Source organism: Tasmannia lanceolata, unplaced genomic scaffold (assembly GCF_043159265.1).
Source record: "Tasmannia lanceolata isolate RefF3 unplaced genomic scaffold, GAP_Taslan_0.1 ptg000012l, whole genome shotgun sequence".
In the NCBI taxonomy this organism is placed as follows: domain Eukaryota; kingdom Viridiplantae; phylum Streptophyta; class Magnoliopsida; order Canellales; family Winteraceae; genus Tasmannia; species Tasmannia lanceolata.
This window is the reverse complement of record NW_027518689.1, coordinates 21466634-21485258: the sequence shown is the minus strand read 5'-3', so window position 1 is coordinate 21485258 and position 18625 is coordinate 21466634. Positions and strand designations below refer to the sequence as shown.

At 39.0% G+C, this 18625-nt stretch overlaps 1 protein-coding gene across 1 annotated transcript in view; it reads left to right on the top strand.

Annotated features, from left to right (window-relative positions):
• Window positions 1–2685: 2685 nt before the first annotated feature.
• The window catches only part of LOC143888623 (uncharacterized), a 37162-nt gene continuing 21222 nt past the window's right edge, over window positions 2686–18625 (top strand). The window contains exons 1-6 of the mRNA XM_077393062.1: window positions 2686–3365; window positions 3408–5767; window positions 5864–6072; window positions 7360–7572; window positions 7693–7925; window positions 8154–8312. Coding sequence (XP_077249177.1) covers window positions 2686–3365; window positions 3408–5767; window positions 5864–6072; window positions 7360–7572; window positions 7693–7925; window positions 8154–8312 — 3854 coding nt within the window. The remainder of the gene's footprint in view (window positions 3366–3407; window positions 5768–5863; window positions 6073–7359; window positions 7573–7692; window positions 7926–8153; window positions 8313–18625) is intronic.

Sequence of the window (18625 nt, the reverse complement as noted above, 5' to 3'; positions counted from 1 at the left end):
TTGGAACCTAGATTTATGAACCTTGTCCTGTGTATAGATTATTGTAACTCACCTTATGTGGTTACAATGCGGTCCTAGTACACCCACATGTCTGTCTTGAGTCAAGTATCTTGACTCTGTTTGGATATATTTAGGGCTGGTGCCCCTGGTTAGGATATATATGTATATATATATATCTATATATATATGTATTGATTTTTAGATTAGGGTTCTCCCTTTCTCTCTTTAATTAGAGTTCCTTATTCAATTCAGTGGGTTACATCCACTCATTATCCAGTTTCAGATCTAATCTATGACTCTTACTTGCCTTACCATAGTCATGATCTGTCATTCGATCTTTCAGCTATTGGATTAGACCCTGTGTCACATAGACTCAACTTTGGTCAAGTTTTATCCAATTACCTTCTTCTCATAACAATGTCATTTTGAGATGCTTAGTATTCTTGTTCAGAGTGCTACATTACTATTTCTTCTTACCCATATACCCTTTGTAGCACTGTCATGCTGTCAAATTTTACCTAGAACCTTTTGTGGATAGAGTTAGATAACCATGAGCTTATCTTATCATTGCCTCATGAGTTTACTTTACCCTGACCTCCCGGTATAGCCGTTATGCTGCCGGATTTTATCCAAATCATTTTGAGCATGACTGCTAGTCCTTAGAGTCGGTTTGCATTGTTTCGATTCCCATTTTCAGTATCAGTTAGCTTAAAAGTTCACTCTTAATGGGAATCTCTGATTTGATCAATTGCGTTCGCGTTCTTTCGTCAGTGACCCATACATGTCATTGTTGGTCATAATCTATTTTATTATCCTTTTTTGGAGGATAACCATTCTTGTGTTGTATCATAGATTCAATTTGTGCATATATTTGTTGTCTACTTGTTTCGTTTTGAGATCTGGCCGATGGCTTCCTTGTTATCCTCATGACCATGATCTATCATCTTGATCTCCTTGATCGTAAAGTTAATATTCATCGCCAGATTTAGATCCAGCCTATGACCTACTTCTGTCATTCCATGACTGTGTTCTATTTTCTGATCTGTTGATCATTCTGATCATAGATGAAAAATCCATTGTCACCAATCGTATCCTTCCTATATAAATGATTGTCAAATTATTCTTATCATTTGCAAGGTCCTTCTTATTCCTTCATAATCTCTATCTTATCTGAATGTCAGGTTCAATCATGTCGAATAATATGTTGAAGATTTGGATAAGTGAAGTCATCAGAACCCTTCCGCGTGAGCATGAGCGAAGCATGATCGATCGGTTCATAAGCACGTTCAATTACTTGAGCGTATCTGGTATAAATTGGAAATTTCTTCAGGCAGTTGCAAAGCTTTGGGATCCCATTCTTCATGTGTTTCGATTCGGTTCCTTTGAACTTTGCCCAATCTTTGAAGATTGGTGCGCCTTGCTAGAGATCACATCTGAAGGACTCTGGATTCAACCTGCAAACATAAACTCTTCTAATTCCCTTTTTTGCGGGTTATTCAAAAATGATATCGTTGATGCCTTACCTTGCTTCAAAGGCACGCATGTAGAGGTCCATATCCTTATTGAAATTTTTTCTAAAAACACTGACCCTACTAACTCCCGTTTCCAAAGCTGTCGGCGTAGTGCCTTAATCTTTGGAGTTTTTGCTCGCCATATCATTCGTGGCGACCCCCGTGTTGCCCCATTGGCTTTGCTGGGCATAGTAGACCAGATTAATAAAGGAAGAAATCCTATTCCTACTATGTTAGCAGAAACTATCTTAGGATTAGATCGTATTGATCCTTCAAAAGTCCAAAATAGTTTCTATGGGTGTGCTAAACTGCTTTATTTGTGGCTTTGTGAAAAGCTTACTATTCTTAAGCCACAAAACTCCATTAAGTATACCCTTAGGGATCATTCATCATGGCAATCAATGGCCAACCAACCCCAATCCATTGACGAATGGCACCATTGGTTGCAGCATGTAGACCATGACCAACTTCACATGGTGAGTCATTCATGCCTTCAGGTCATTACTAGTACTTACCCATATTCCTTTGTATATCTTATGGGTTTGGAAAAATCAACCTTCTACGCACCCATGCGTTTGCTTTACCAGATTACGGGAAAGCCATATCCTCCCAGAATCGTAACTCCTCCTCTTTGCGAGAAACTTACTCCTGATCTCATCCAATCTATTGTAACTGCCTGGAGAAACAAAGTCATCAGTCAAAGATTTGCTCTATCGTCTAAGATCGAGCGGAATGATTTTTCAGAAGAACCTGAGGGAAAGAGAGCCCGTATCGAAAGACCTTGAAGACCCTATCATATTTTTTGTCGTATTGATTTCTTCAATTACCATTTGTTTATCTAATTGAAATCAAAGACTGATGTTTTCATCAATTGTAATCCCAAATTTCTTATCAATGAAAGTGTGTTTTCTGTTTCTCTTGTCATTATTTGGTGAGAATAGTTTATCTCAATTATCAAATTTTTAATGTAGTGTTCATATTTCTTCTCAGGATTCTTGACTGAGCAACCATTGCTCCAAAGAAAATTACCTTTCCAAAACCAACCTGGTCCCGTCAGTCTTCTGATTCCAGGCTGAGTAGACAATCTTTGTCGCCTGTTTCATTTACTTCTCCAGCATTACCTGTGTCTCATTTTCAAGAAATACTCTCGCCCATCCAACCCACCCCAGTCTCAATGGCAGATCCCGCTAATCCTATGATAGCTATCCAAGAGATGTTAATAGGCCTTACTCGTGACATGGCAAGTATGAAGGAAGAAATGACTCACATGAAGACCCAGATTAGTGATAAGGCTTCTGCTTCAAAAGGAGGACCAACGTTTCATCAACCTCCTCGTGTTGCATCTCCAGAGTTGAATAGACCCACTATCTCGCCATTAGAAGTTGATATGGATGATGGACAATACGCTGAAGAGTATTGTATCCCTAGGATCAATAAGGAGAAAGAAATGTATGAGAAATTTGAGAGAGAGATGTCTAAGAAGTTCGGGAAGTTGGCTCAAGAGATGGAGCACATGAAAGTCCAGGGACCGAAAAAATTTGACGTCTCCGAATTGATGATGTCCTCTGCAGTGGTTTTACCACATAATTTCAAAGTCCCAGATTACGATAAGTATGACGGGACTGGATGTCCTCGGAACCATGTAAGGTGGTTTATTATCCTCTCACAGCAATATGGCCTGAATCATGAACAGATGGCCCAGCTATTTCCTATTTCTCTGATAGGGATAGCAAAGAAATGGTTCCTAAGACTGAAACCAGATGAGGTCAGGACCATGGAAGATATCTCTGACCAGCTTATTGAACAATTTTCAATGGAGGAGGGGATAGAGGTCACAAAGAGGGACCTCAAACAGTTGAAGCAAGGTCCTCAAGAGACCTTTACCTCATTTATCAGGCGCTGGAGGCGCAAATCTGCTCAGTTAAATCAAAGGTTATCAGAAAAGGATCAGATAAAGTTGGTGGTCAAGAGTCTGTCCACTCAATATTTCCATTTCATGGCGCCCCAGCACTATCCTAATTTCGATCATTTGATTCAGACGGGAACCCAAACTGAGGATGCCATCGGCAAAGGTCTAAGGGCTAGACCATCGTCATCCGAAGTCAGAGAGGGCAAGCGGCCAATGGTTATACAGAAAGAGGTGAATAGTGTGAACTATGTCAGACCAGTGGCAAGAGCAGTAACTGAGGTGTCAAGACCGGCAGAGAGACAGGCGCCTAAGCAATTTGATCCGCTTCCTTATCCCTACCCTGTTATTTTGAAGAAACTAATTAGGGATAAGAAGATAAAGCTTCCTGATATCAGGCCCGTACCAGATCCATTGCCTAAATATTGGAGATTAGACCAATACTGCGAATATCATCGGAATTCGGGCCATCTGACAGAAAGATGCCTAGCTCTGAAGTATGCTATTCAGAAGATGATAGATAATAAAGATTTGGAAGTGGAGCGACCTAGTACTACTCAAAACCCCCTCCCAAATCATCGTGCTGTTCCTCCGCCTGTAATCAATGCTATTTTTGTCAATGAACCTATTCTTGACCCTTCAAATCTCATTTGTGCTATAACATCCGATAAACCCTATGTGCTGAGGTTGGATGATGAGGAGATCGAAGATTTGACGAGGGAAAAGCCTTATGTCATTTCCCTGGCTGATGGTAATTTTGCAGAGTCTTCTTCTCGATCTTATATACTTCATTGTGAAGATGTTGAAGAAGAGCAGATGAACAAATCACCATATGTACTGAGAATCGAGGATGATGATTTGTTGTTCCTTGATGACCAATGTGATGAGCTTCAGCACGTCACAAGGGGTGGTCGTGTATTCAAGCCTCCAGAGTTGAGTGCAGAGAATCCAGCAGAAATAGCAAGGGCTACAGGAAATCCGAGGTTGAATAGGCCCGTTACAGAAGAGGAAGATGATAATCTGTTAAAACAGTTGAGGAAGACCCAAGCGAATATTTCCATATGGGGCCTGCTTATGTCTTCTTCCAAGCACAGGAAAGTAATACTCAAGGAGTTAAATGCTGCACAAGTATCTATTGATGTTACACCTGATGAGTTGGTGAGCCTGGTCACTCCGGCCAGAACATCTAAGGTTTTATCCTTCACAGATGAAGACCTTCCTCCTGAGGGTAAAGACCATACTAAACCTCTCAAAATCACTTTAATTTGCAATAAGAGGAAAGTTCCTGAGGTATTAGTAGACAATGGGTCTGCTCTGAATGTTTGCCCATTGAGCACGGCAACTACCCTTGGATTCGGACCGGAGAATTTTGTCCCTTCTGAGCAAGGCATTCTAGCATACGATGGAACCCGTCGTGATGTCATTGGGACTTTGGTCACCGAAATCCAAATAGGGGGTGAGGAATTTGAAATAGAATTCCAAGTCCTCGATATCAAGGCATCTTTCTTGTTGCTGCTTGGTCGCCCATGGTTGCACAGAGTTGGGGTCATACCATCCACATTGCATCAAAAGTTAAAATTTGTTCGAAATAACAGGGTGGTTACTGTGAAAGGCGACCCTGATTTGGAAATAGGCCAGATTTCTCAGGAGTTGGTTGTTGACAAAACAGACGATATAAGCTTAACTGGCTTTTCTCTGGAGGTGACCGCTATCACTATGGAAGAGGCGATGAATGAAGAGATCTTCTTCCTAAGTAGTACCAATTCCAAAGTTGTCAAGATAATTCGCAAGCAAGGATATATGCCTGGTGCCGGGTTGGGCAAATATCATCAAGGTATGATTGAGTTCCCGATGCTCAAGACCTTCAATGGCCTGTTTGGGTTAGGATACGAACCCACCAAGAAGGAGATCATAGAGATGAAGCGATACATGCTGAAGTGGGCCGAGTGTCGTCGCCGTGGCTTAGACTTGCCTATGGGACCTCTGAATTTGACAATGAATGGTCATTTTCGCAAGGAGGGAGCAGATGTTCCATTCTGTGGTTTCGCTGAGGCTTGGGTTGATGAGTCGACTGGGCAAAGGTTGCCAGGGTTTGAAATTTTCTTTAACCTCGAGCTACCAAAAAATGAGTTAGTAAGTGTACAGATCGCAGAGATAGAGTCAGATACAGATTGGGCTGACTGTATGGTGCCAGAATTTCTGAACTCACTTTTTGAGGACGGGTCACAGATGGTAGCTGTTATTGACAGGAACACAGTAATTCTGAACCCGACACATCTTATCACCTCGGCAGAGGGACCTTTGACTAACTGGACCTCTCAGGTCCTACCTCAGGTTACCTTTCAGTATGGTCATACTTCTTCAAAAGAGTTAGTAAGGTCTAAGTATGAGTCTGTTTCCGAGTCAGATACAGAGTCTGTCATTTCTAACTCTTCTTTTGATGCAGGTACTGTAGAGGTCAAGTCAACCCTTGGAGTAGGTGATGTGTCTCTTGCTAGTGAGGTCGAGTTTGAAGATATTTCTACTGATGTACTTGATGCTTCTCATGTACATATTTCTGATTATGTTGACACTGATGTCAACATGTCTGTTTCTAAGTTTGTAAATACAATTCCAGAGTCTGTAAAGCCTGATGTGGGCTATTCATCAGCTGATGTATTCAATTCAACTTTCAATGAAATAAATGACTCTTCATTGTACTTTCCTGTTTCAATTTCTTCTACTGAATCTGCTTTAAAACCTGATAATAAAAATAATAATCAAGACTCCCCCTCTGATGATGATGCCGACGAACCTCCCCCTGAAATCAAACATCTGATTCAACAGGAGGGGAGTCGCCGAGCAAAACCACTCGAAGAGGAAGTTGAAACCGTGAATATAGGTGATGAAACCTTGATTCGGGAAATAAAGATTGGCAAAACTTTATCTCCTGAAGAGCGCGAAGAATTAATCGCCTTACTTAAAGAGTTCAAGGAGGTTTTCGCTTGGTCTTACGATGACATGCCGGGATTGAATGAGGAGATTGTTCAGCATCGATTACCATTAATCCCTGGCATCAAGCCAAAGAAGCAGAAACTCCGAAAACTCAAGACAGAATGGGAGTTGAAAGTTTATGAAGAAGTCAAGAAACTTCTAGAGGTGAAATTCATCCAAGTGGTTGAATACCCCGAGTGGCTCGCTAATGTAGTACCAGTGCCCAAAAAGGATGGGAAGGTTCGAATGTGCGTTGATTTTCGGGACCTGAACAAAGCAAGTCCAAAAGATGATTTCCCATTGCCAAACATTGATCTCTTGGTAGACAATACTGCTGGGCATGCTCTCTTATCCTTTATGGATGGGTTCTCGGGATATAACCAGATCAAGATGGCACCTGAGGACATGATGAAAACAGCATTCATTACTCAGTGGGGTACATACTGCTACAGAGTAATGCCGTTTGGTTTAAAGAATGCTGGTGCCACTTACCAGAGAGCTGCAACTACTCTTCTTCATGATATGATTCACAAAGAAGTCGAAGTCTATGTAGATGACATGATCGTTAAAGCAAAGACTAGACCAGAACATACAGTTGCCTTGAGAAAATTCTTTGAGAGAATCAGGAAATATCAGCTTCGCCTGAATCCAAACAAGTGTGTATTTGGAGTTACATCAGGAAAACTCCTTGGATTCATGGTCAGTGAAAGGGGAATTGAGGTGGATCCTCAAAAGATCAAGGCAATCCAGGAAATGGAACCGCCTAAGACAGAAAAGCAGATCAGAGGTTTTCTTGGGAAAGTTCAATACTTGAGAAGGTTCATATCTCATTTGACTATGACATGTGAACCAATTTTCAAGCTTTTGAAGAAGAATTCTTCGAAGAAGTGGAATGATGAATGTCAGGAAGCGTTTGAAAAGGTTAAGCAATGTTTATCTTTGCCTCCTGTTCTATCACCCGTCATTCAGGGCCAACCTTTGTTGATGTATTTGTCGATTACAAACACTGCAATGGGTTGTATGCTTGCTCAGAAAGATCCGGAGTCTAAGCGAGAAAAGCCTATCTATTATATCAGTAAGAAGATGTTGGAATATGAGATAAAGTACTCTGTTTTGGAGAAAACTTGTCTAGCATTGGTTTGGGCTACTCAAAGGCTTAGACACTATTTGTTGTCAAACAAGGTTCTTTTACTTTCACGGATGGATCCGTTGAAGTACTTGTTTGAGAAACCCGCCCTTACTGGAAGAACCGCAAGGTGGTTGTTATTGTTATCTGAGTTTGACATCATTTATGTCACTCAGAAGTCCATCAAAGGACGGGTTATAGCTGAGCAGCTGGCTGATTCTCCTACAGAGGAGAATGTTTTCCTGAAAACTGAGTTTCCTGATGAAGAAATAATGGATATTGAAGAAGAAACTCCAGGTACCAAATGGTTGATGTATTTTGACGGAGCAGTCAATAACCAAGGTCGAGGAGTGGGTGCAGTGTTGATATCTCCAAAGAAAGAGTATATCCCTTTATCCATTAAGTTGCAGTTTGAGTGCACGAACAACATGGCAGAATATGAAGCTTGTATAGCAGGACTCGAGGCAGCTTTAGCTCTTCAAGTTCAAGATATAGATGTGTTTGGGGATTCAATGCTCATTATTTGTCAAACCAATGGGCAATGGAAAACTCGGGAGGATAAATTGATCCCTTATAACGCATATTTGGAATCTCTGGTTAAAAAATTCAAGAATATCACTTTTACTCACTTGTCTAGAACCAGGAACCATTTTGCTGATGCTTTAGCAACTTTGGCTTCGATGCTAGACATCTCTGCAACTATGGAGGTTCAGCCGTTAGCTGTCAGATTGCAGTGGGCTCCTGCGCATGTGAATGCGATAGAAATATTGGCAAGATGTCCGGATGGGAAACCCTGGTATACGGATATCAAGAACTTCATTTCTGGCAAGGGTCACCCTCCTGACGCTTCAAGCAAAGAGAGGAAAACTCTTCAGAGGCTAGCTACCAACTTCATCATTTGTGGTGAAGAGCTGTATAGGCGATCTTTTGACGGAATCCAACTCTTATGTGTTGATGAAGACAAAGCTGTGGAGCTTATTGAACAGACTCATGAGGGAGTTTGTGGACCGCATATGAATGGCAAGATGTTATCTAGAAAAATTTTAAGACTTGGATTTTATTGGCTCACAATGGAAGCAGATTGCTTTGCCTTTGTGAAGAAATGCCATAAGTGCCAAGTTTATGCGAATCTTATTCATGTTCCTCCGTCAGAATTGCATTCTTTGACTTCGCCGTGGCCATTTTCAGTATGGGGGATTGATATCATTGGAAAAGTTTATCCGAGGTCTTCAAGCGGGCACGAGTACATTCTAGTCGCGATTGACTATTTTACGAAATGGATTGAAGCTGCTTCGTACGCTTCCATCACTTCGAATACAGTTGCGAAGTTTATCCGCACCAACATTATTTGCAGATACGGAATACCTCATGAGTTGATTTCAGATAATGGGTCGCAATTCAAGAAAGAGGTGTTGCACCTGTGTGAAGAATTCAAGATAAGACATCACAAGTCATCTCCTTACAGACCTCAAACAAATGGTGCTGTAGAGGCAGCGAACAAGAATATCAAAGTCATTATCAGTAAGATGACTGAGACTTATAAAGACTGGTCGAATAAACTCCCTTATGCCTTGTGGGCTTATCGGACATCGATCAGATCCTCTACAGGTGTAACTCCATATTCTCTAGTGTATGGAATGGAAGCAGTCCTCCCTGTTGAAGTGAGAATCCCGTCCCTAAGAGTTATGATGGAAGCGAATCTGTCAGAGTCTGAGTGGGCAAGAGCTAGACATCAGGAATTGCAGATGATTGACGAAAAGAGGTTGAGAGCCTTGTATCACATCCAAGGGTATCAAAGGAGAATCGAAAGAGCCTTTAACAAGAAGGTCAAGGTTCGAGATTTGAAGCCAGGAGATATCGTCTTAAAGTCCTATAGGGCACCAGTATTTGATCCTCGAGGGAAATTCAGGCCAAATTGGTCTGGTCCTTACATTGTTGATGAAGTCCTGCCTGGAAAAGCCGTAAGACTCCTCGATGAAAGTGGAGAAAAATTAAATGAACCTACAAACCTGGATCAATTAAAGAAGTATTACGCTTAAGTACACCAGAAAGCCATCTTTGATCGATTTGAGCTTTGAGCCAACAACCTATATGTTTAAAACCATTTGCAAACCCTTTGGGCCAATAAAAAATAATACTCCATTTCTTTGACAAACTCAAATCAGGGGCATCTTTTATGACTTGCGTCATAAAAGATATTGAACTTGAACTACATTATGACCTGATCCCTTTTTAAGGATACGTAGGTAGCCTGATTAATTCAGGATCGGTCATATCTTTCGTAGCATTTTGAAAATAAAAATTTTTTTGAAACCCCAAATGGGCGAACTACGCAAACCTGATTCCCATTTCTTCAGGGATACGTAGGCAGTCTGGAGGGTCCAGATTCGGTTTAAAATACATGCGATCAAAGTTTATCCTGCTTGAACCTAAGCCAACCTTAAAGTCTTTCTGGTGTATTTTAGGCCCAGGTTTGTAGAGAAACAGAAAAAAAGAAAAAAATGATGGAGTCTTAGACCCGCTAGACTGAAAACCCGCAAGGGCAGTCTAGGCAAAAGTTAGGGTCATTCACTCGCTAAGTTGAAAACCCGAAAGGGCGGCTTAGGCAAAAATCAAGGTGCTGAGCCTGCTAGATGGAAAATCTGCAAGGGCAGACAGTCCGGGCAAAATATAAGGCATACGGTCCGCCAAATCGAAAACCTAGAAAGGCGATTTGGTCATGGCAGTGACTTCATGCAGAGAGGACAGAGCTTTGAAGAGCTAGTTAGACTTTCATTTTCTTTGGCATCATTCTAATGTTTGAGTAAGCACCAGCAAAGCTTCCTTTGGTACTTTTTGAGTTAAGGAGATTGAAACTAAGCAATCTAAAGGGATAATAACCATGACAGAAATACCGAAAAAATGAATGAAACACCTTTAAACACGGTAACCAAAAGAATCTAAGAGTGGTAGACTTTTACCATCTTGAAATATTTTATCAGGCTAAGAAGCAGATTCGGTCTCTCTTAGTGTTCATGTCTTGTGTTTTTGTCAAAGTCCTCGTTTGTCGCTTGTCAAAGTCTTTATTTTGTCGAGTAGAGGTCAAGTTTTGAGGTCTTGTTTAGTCAATGTCCTCCCAAAGCCGGGGTGGTAAAAGGGAGAGAAAGAAGAGAATCCGTGCCTCTTGTTTATAATGTAAAGCAAAGCAGAATTCAGAATGTGGCAGGCTCTTAAAACCCGTCTGAAGTATCAGTGGTTGGCAGAGATGAAGAAAGTTTATGAGCAAAACCAGTTTCTTGTACATGAGAAAATTTTGTAAATCCAAGTGTTCATGAGAAAAACTTTGTAATCCCAAGAGTTTATTAATGAAAGCTTTCTGCTTATCCTTTTGATCCCTTTATTGTTGCTCTCCAATGAATTTTGTCATGGAAATAATCATACTAGGGGCATCTTTTATGACTTGCGTCATAAAAGATATCAATCAAACAATGATATTTGAGATGGCAATTCTCATCAAATAAAGAATAGAGGAACTTGAATACATTCTTCTGGTTCAAGCTCTTCAATCAAATTGTTTTCTTTCTGAGTCAAGTTTTCAGAAAATCTTTACTCCCAGCGGAGTCTAGAATTCATTCCTGCAATTTTCAAAATTCCAACAGACTTCTTTTCCATTATTTTAAGGATCAATACTCGAAAATTTCTTCATCCTTGCTTGAGTTTTCTCTTCAGCACAGATCGTGCATTTTCAATCATTCTCAGGCAGAAATGATTTATTCATCTGGTAAAATCGATCAAAGTTGGTCGTTTCTTCAATCATTTCAATGAATTTTATTTTTGCCAATGGAGTTTGACATTTTTTTCTTTTATCATCTTATAAATGTTTGCCAATGGCTCCGTAATTTGGAGATTGGTCTTTTCTTTTATCATTTGAAAGATTTAAAAATGTGTTTTCGCCAATGGCTCCGTGATTTGGAGTTTGGCATTTTCTTATATCATTTTGTAAATGTTTTCGCCAATGGCTCCGTGATTTGGAGATTGGTCTTTTCTTTCACAATTTGAAAAGTTTAAAAAATATTTTCACCAATGGCTCCGTGATTTGGCGATTGGTCTTTTCTTTCACCATTTGAAAGGTTTAAAAAAATGTCTTTGCCAATGGCTCCGTGATTTGGAGATTGGTAGTTTCTTTCACTATTTGAAAGGTTTAAAAAAAAAAAAATATATTTTTGCCAATGGCTCCGTGATTTGGAGTTTGGTTCTTTTCTCTCACCATTTGAGAAAGTTTCAAAAGGAAATCGCCAATGGCTCCGTGTTTTGGAGTTTGGTATTTTCTTTCATCATGTTGTATATATTTTCTCCAATGGCTCTATGATTTGGAGTCTGGTAATTTCTCTCATCATTTGAAAATGATTTCTTCTTAAAGGAATTTCCAGTGAAGCAGCTCCGTATGTTTGGAGTCTGGGATTTTCTTTACTCATGAAGAGTTTTTTAGAAGTAAGAAACTACCAGTGAAATTGAGCTCCGTATATTTGGAGTCTGGTCTTTTCTTCTTCGCCCGTGACATTTAGCAGTGAAATGCCAAATTTTGGCCTGTCTAATTGTCACTTCGCAATGTACCGCTACCTAACGAGTTAGGAGTCAGGTATATCTGCGTGGATTTATATGGAACCCTTTTCGCCGGACCATATCAATCTTGGATGACCCGCTACCTTGAAAGAGAGGAGTCAGGATTATCTGGATGGCTAAACAGACGAATTTTCAGCAATGGTCTGTGTAGTTATCGCCCTTCTGTTTTGAGCTAGTTTTGACAACTGACCAAGCAATATTTGGTCTGGTCGTTAAGACTTGCTCATTTCTTTTTAATGATACCATTTTGGCCGTTGACTGAGCGATATTTGGTCTGATTGTCAGCAAAAAAATCTTTATTCATCGATACAAGTATGTGTTCGCAGTACAATTCTATTGTTTGAATGATTCGTTTTGTGTTTTACCAAAATTTTAGTTTAAAAAAAAAAGAAAAGAAAAGAGAGAAGTGTTTTGTGCTCATTTGTTCTCAAAAGGGTCTTTGTTGACCGATATGGTTTATCGAGTTCAGGATTGGAGAATGACTATCTCATTTTTTTTTTAGAAGTCGAGAGTCGGTGAGAGGCCATCTCCCAATGTTTGAAGATTTTGAGCCTTGTTGCAAGATCATTTTGTTGTTTTAACTTTCTGAATATCATTTTAAAATAAAAACCCAAAAATTTGCTTTACTTTGCTTTCGGGTCGGCCAAAATGTGTTGTCTGTTCAGCTTTGGCAATCGCGCGACAAGCACGCTCTGCCAAAGAGGGGCATCTGTAGACACCCCATTTTGACCGTACCCTAAGCCCTTCAATTTTGAGCAGAACCCGACCAAATCAAACCAATAGGGTCCCAAGCTTCACCCTAGTCTGGATTAGGGTCTCTCCTAACCCCCTGCAAAATTTCATTAAGATCGGAGCTCATTTGCCTAGCAAAAAGGCTGAGAGAGTGTGTATAGTGCAATGAAGGGTGGCCCACTAAATTTTCATTTTCCCTTAAAATCCTTGTATTTTAAGAAAAATCCAAGTTAAATCAAGCCCCTAAATACCCATGAATACATTTTTAGAAGCCTTAAAACCTTAGAAATGCCCCGGCAGAGTTTCAGAAAAATCCGACAAAAAAATTCGGAAAAGACAAGGCAAGTTTGTGCAGATATCAAAAATGAGGGGTGCATTATCCGGGCAGATTCGCGCGTTTGTGCGCTCATCAAAATGGTGGTGCAGATATCAACTCTTTTTTTTTTTTTCTATAAATACAAATCTAAGCTCATTAAAAAAAAAAAAAAAAAAATTTTTGCAGAGGAGAGAAACCGAGAACGAGAGAATAAGAAAACCCTTTTTTCTTTTCCCCTAACCCTTTTTCCGATCGGAATCATCTCTCCTCCGGCCAGATCTGCTTCTCTTCTCCGGCGATCTCCGTCTAAACTCAGGCTATATCATTACCTCGATCTTGTAGAAAGAGAGAAAAAAAAAGGAAATTAGGGCTTAGAGAGAGATTAGAGAAGAAAATTCCTAAAATCCCCAAATCCTAGCATCGAAACCTTACCTCTTGCTTCTTCTTTTTTCTCCGGCCAGATCCGGCATTTTTTCGGCAAGATTGATCTTTGGCCGCCATAGAACCCTAGATCTGAAGAATACGAAGAGGTTCTCTTAAGAGAGATAAAGAGATCGTTGATCTCTATTTTCCATGGCAATCTTTCCTAAGCATTTGAATTTCTTCACAAGAATCATTTCAAGAAGGAGCATACTAGATTAGAGCTTGAATCTCTGAGGAAAAGGTAAGAGGTAGAGGCATAAATATAGTTTATAAATTCTTCTCAGTGTCTTGTGCTCGGATCTTGTTTATTTAGTCGAAATATTCAGAAAATTTCAGAAAATTTAAGGAGTTATGCGGTTTTTTATTTTTATTTTTATTTTTTTATTTTATTTTATTTATTTATTTATTTTTTTGTTCTTGCTTTGCTATTATTTGGACTTAATTGCTTATGTTTCAGTTTTTTGTGTTTTGATTTGAGATTTTGAACATTTGAATGTGAAAAGGTTAAGGTCATTATGAGTTTGCTGAGGCCATTATATTTCTAAAAATTGAATGATTATGTGGCCTAATCAGGTAGATATCTTTGTGAGTTTAAACTGATTAGGAATAAAGTATGATTTTAATTGAAAATATATTCTGCCAGGGTAATATAGCATACTCTACTTTTCCGTGTAGCAGGCCTATAGCAAGTTGGACATTTTATAAAATTATAGTGTTTTGAGGAATGTTATTGACAATTTGTGATAGAATTGGTTTTTGGATTGAATGTCATTTAGCTTTGTATAAACTGATCTCTGTGCAAACTCAATGCTTGAACATTTATGATTTTTGATGTGTTTGTGTGAACAAAGTAAAGATAAGGCTTGACCTTATTACATTACCATTCTCTTTACCAATCTCTTGAGCATAAACAGTAGGAAATTATTTTTCATCATGTAGGAACCCATTTATTCTTTTTGATTTTTTTTATCAAGAATGCCTCACCTTCATAGCTTTTGGCATAATTTCATGGACCTATATGTTCGAATCTAGTACATCAGGACATAAAGTTTCATAATAGATTTTTTTTTTATCTGCTTGTGACTCATGTACTTAAATATTGGAAAGTGTAAATCGTTATTTTTAGGAGAAACTATTGAGTTCAGTCTTTGGCTTTGCTGCCCTTGATATTTGCACCCATAAATTGAAGATCACTGGCTATATTTGGTTTGACATTATACCATGAGCTCTCTGGTGTTCCTCATGAACATTTATTCCTTATGTGTAGAATCAATATTTCCCTCTTATTTCTTATAATGAGTGATGTCGATTGTTTCATTCAGCGTGTGAAGTTTGTCCCCTCTTTTATTTGAGCTGAAGTGGTTTCATTTCATATAGAACAAGTCAATTTGGGTCATTAATAAAAGGTTTGACCTGTTGGCAGGTACCAAGGCAAAAATAGTATTTTAGTTAGAATCAATCTCGTAAATAAGGTTCCTCTATTTAGTTGTGGTCAAAATACTCAAAAGTGTTAGCTTTGAATTCTTCAGGAACTTCCTTTAAATTCTCTTAAATTGTCTACCTTTGAGAGAATAGCATAGCTGAGAATATATATATATATATATATATATATATATATATATATATAAAGATATTTAGTAGTATCATTTTCCGCCCAGCTTATGCAGATTTTGAGCATTTTCAACCCTTAGAATGTACTCAACTCCAGATTTTAATTTTTAATGACATTGTGTGAATTATAGACTCCATTTTACCTTTTGAAATTCATGAAAATCATTTCATCTTTGCCCTGTCCTCAACATTATGTGATCTCAACTTGTTATTCCCTCATAGGTGACATGTATGTTCGGTCATAGATTTCTTTACTGTTGTTGTGAATATTAGAAAAAGTAATTGTGTTGTCTTTAGTTTGAGGCTTATTTCCCAAAATACAAAATGAGGCGGGTAGTGCTGGTATCAAGTCATAGTAGTGCAGGCATTAATTGGAGATTACTGATATTAGCACAAGTATATGAAAATTGAATATGTTCAGCCCACACTTTTTTTTTTTTTTTTCTTCTTCACTCTCTATAGACTTACATAGTCTTTGGAAACCTTTAGAATTTGTCCTTTCATTGCAAGGGCAATGAAAGAGTTATCTAGAGCATTCTCTTAGGAGACAAGCCATGTCTCAGAAAAATCAAACCCCTTTTTGGAGATAGGCTTTGTCTCATCGGCCCCACTATTTGCACAAATCTGCTTATATTTCACTCTCACAGTTTTTACATTTGAATCTGCACAAGTTGATACCCTGTTATGTATTAAAATTTGTACAAATTGAAAATATCATTTAATGTGTTTCTATAATCTGTTGGAAATTTACTACTTCTCTTTCATACTAAACTTTGAGTTAGGATTCGAATACGGTAATAAATGGACTGTTCAGGTGAGATTATCTCAAAGCTTATTATATTCATTCCTTATTATTTAAATGAATTGTTAATAGGAAGGAGGAGATCAGATGACTACTCTATTCGATATCATCGACATGAGTACTGTCTGATCTCAAGGCGGGATTAGAAATATTATCATGTGTATTTGATATCAGATGATTACTTTGGCATCATCTGATTTCATTGGAGTCCCCGTATTGGGGTTTGTGGTTGGTTTTGAAGTGTTTGATATTGTTTTTACTTTATTAGGCTATCCAGCGGCTGGTCTGGACTAATTAATGTTGTTTATCATTTTATAATTGCTATAGATCATGTATTGTTTTTATTTGAAAATTCTTCTTTGCTTAGCACTTGATTTATTTTTATAAGAATAGAATGGAATTTGTGATTATCTGGTAGCATTTTCTTCTCTTTTTGATAGACTAACACAGTCTTATAGATTTCTGTTAAGATTCTTTAGATATTAGAATTCCCTCTCGTTGCAAGGGCGATGAAGGCGCTAGCCCAAGCCCATCCTTAGGGGACTTGCTCAGTCCAAGTTGCATACCTCTCCTTTGTATATAGGAGACTTGCCTAGTCTCATTCTCTTACTAACCCTCCTCTTTGTGCGTCGTTTGGTTTTGGGAGAACACCCTACTCGGCTTGGCTTCATACCCCTATCCTATATGGGTATCTGGTTGCACATTTGTTGCACCCTAGGGCTAGGTAGCTGTCCGGCCCGGCTGGGTGTTTTACCTTTGCCAAATATGCACAAAGTTTTTTTTTTTTCCTTGTTAATATTTTTCTCTATCCTACCTCTGTGTCTAAGAGACTTACCTAGTCTCATTTTCTTGCTAAACCTCCTCTTTGTGTATCATTTGGTTTTGGGAGAACATCCTACTCGGCTTGGCTTCATACCCCTATCCTATATGGGTATCTAGTTGCACATTTGTTGCACCCTAGGGCTAGGTAGCTGTCCGGCCCGGCTGGATGTTTTACCTTTGCTAAATATGCACAAGGTCTTCCCTTATTACTTGTGAGTTTTATCTCAGCTTGATAATCTCACTAGCACCCTTCTTTATCTCTTTTTCTTTTAGGAGACAGGCTTTGTCTCATTAGCACCTCCTTCTTAAGAATCCTATTTTCAGAGTCAGTCCTTAGCCTAGGAGTCTGTCCTTAGCTAGAGAGTCTGTTTTTCTTTCAGGAGTCAGTCCTATCATCATAGGGGTTAGGATTTTATCCAACCTCTCATCAAATCTTGTGTTTTTTCTATCCGCTCTCGTAAGGTATAGGATGCTGTCCAACCCTTGCAGAGTTGTTATTCTGTTCATTTTCCCTCCGCAAAGCATAGGATGCTGTCCAACCTTTGCGGGATATCAGGAGTCTGTCTTCCCCTTATGATGATAGGATTTGTCTCCCTTGAGTCAAAAACACTTAAAAACAACAAAAACATCTGAAAAACCAAAAATCTCAAAAATCTTGAGTCATTAGGAGTAGTTAGGAAATCTGTTTCGAACTACGTTGGCTTGATCCTCTTCCACGAGGTACGTAGTGCAGCTTGAGATTCTTATCTCAGGTCCAGCCAAACCTTTGTAAATAAATCATTTACCCATTTTAAGAAAAAATACCAAAAATCTTCAAAACCTTGTTTTCAACAAGATCTTCCTCTAGAGTTAGTAGTTTGTCCTAGATAAAGAGTTTTAGAGTTTTGAGTTTGTCTTTGATGTGTTGTGTGGTTTGTTTGTGTTTGTGTTAGAGTTAGGAGTTTGTCCTAGAGTTATAGGAGCGCCTCCGTCCGGTCAGTTGGCGATCCACATCGCCAATTGATGACTAGGTCTAAGATGCGATAGATCCTACTGTTTTCCTTAGGATATACAGCCTAGCTACACATAGATTATAGGAACCACCTGCATTAGCTTAGGGCTAACCTGCATTTAGTTAAGGCATATAGGGTGTCCTAAAATCTACAATCCATTGGAATTTAAATAATCACATAAGAAGCTTTAAGAACTAGTCCGGTCTTTTAGATCGAGTCTAGGATAGAGGTCTAGATGTCTTAGGCATCATAGCTTAGAATAGGTGCGAAGAACTACGTTGCCTTGATTCTCGTGGAGGCGGGGATACGTAGGCTTCTTTGGATGAACATCAGATCATCTAAAGACTCGGGCCTAGGTATAGATTAGAGTCTTAGGGTTGTATAGTATCGAGTCATTTTTCTATGTTTTGCAGTGTTTTCTTACTTTATTGCGCAGACCTTATACTTTTTGGTGTGTCGTGCATGTGTTTGTTCATCAGAACTTAGACACCCATTAGGCATGTCACTTATAACCTAGCTATGCTTAGGTGACACATGTTTCTTTTATTTTATCTTGTGTGCCTTTGATTTCATCTCCGAGACATGCATGATTAGATAGACGTCTTCTCGGAGATATTCATTCCCATTCCATATGATTTTCGCCCAAAGCTCTTCAAAATTATTAAGTAAATGGCATAAGAGACCAGGTGTTTGCACTTGGGCGGATGAGGTGCTCTTTAGACCTTCCGAATTCGTAACCAGGCACGAACCTTATTTTATATCTCTGGTTATCCGTTGCAACAGAGCATAGTATGGGATCCAGGGCCCAT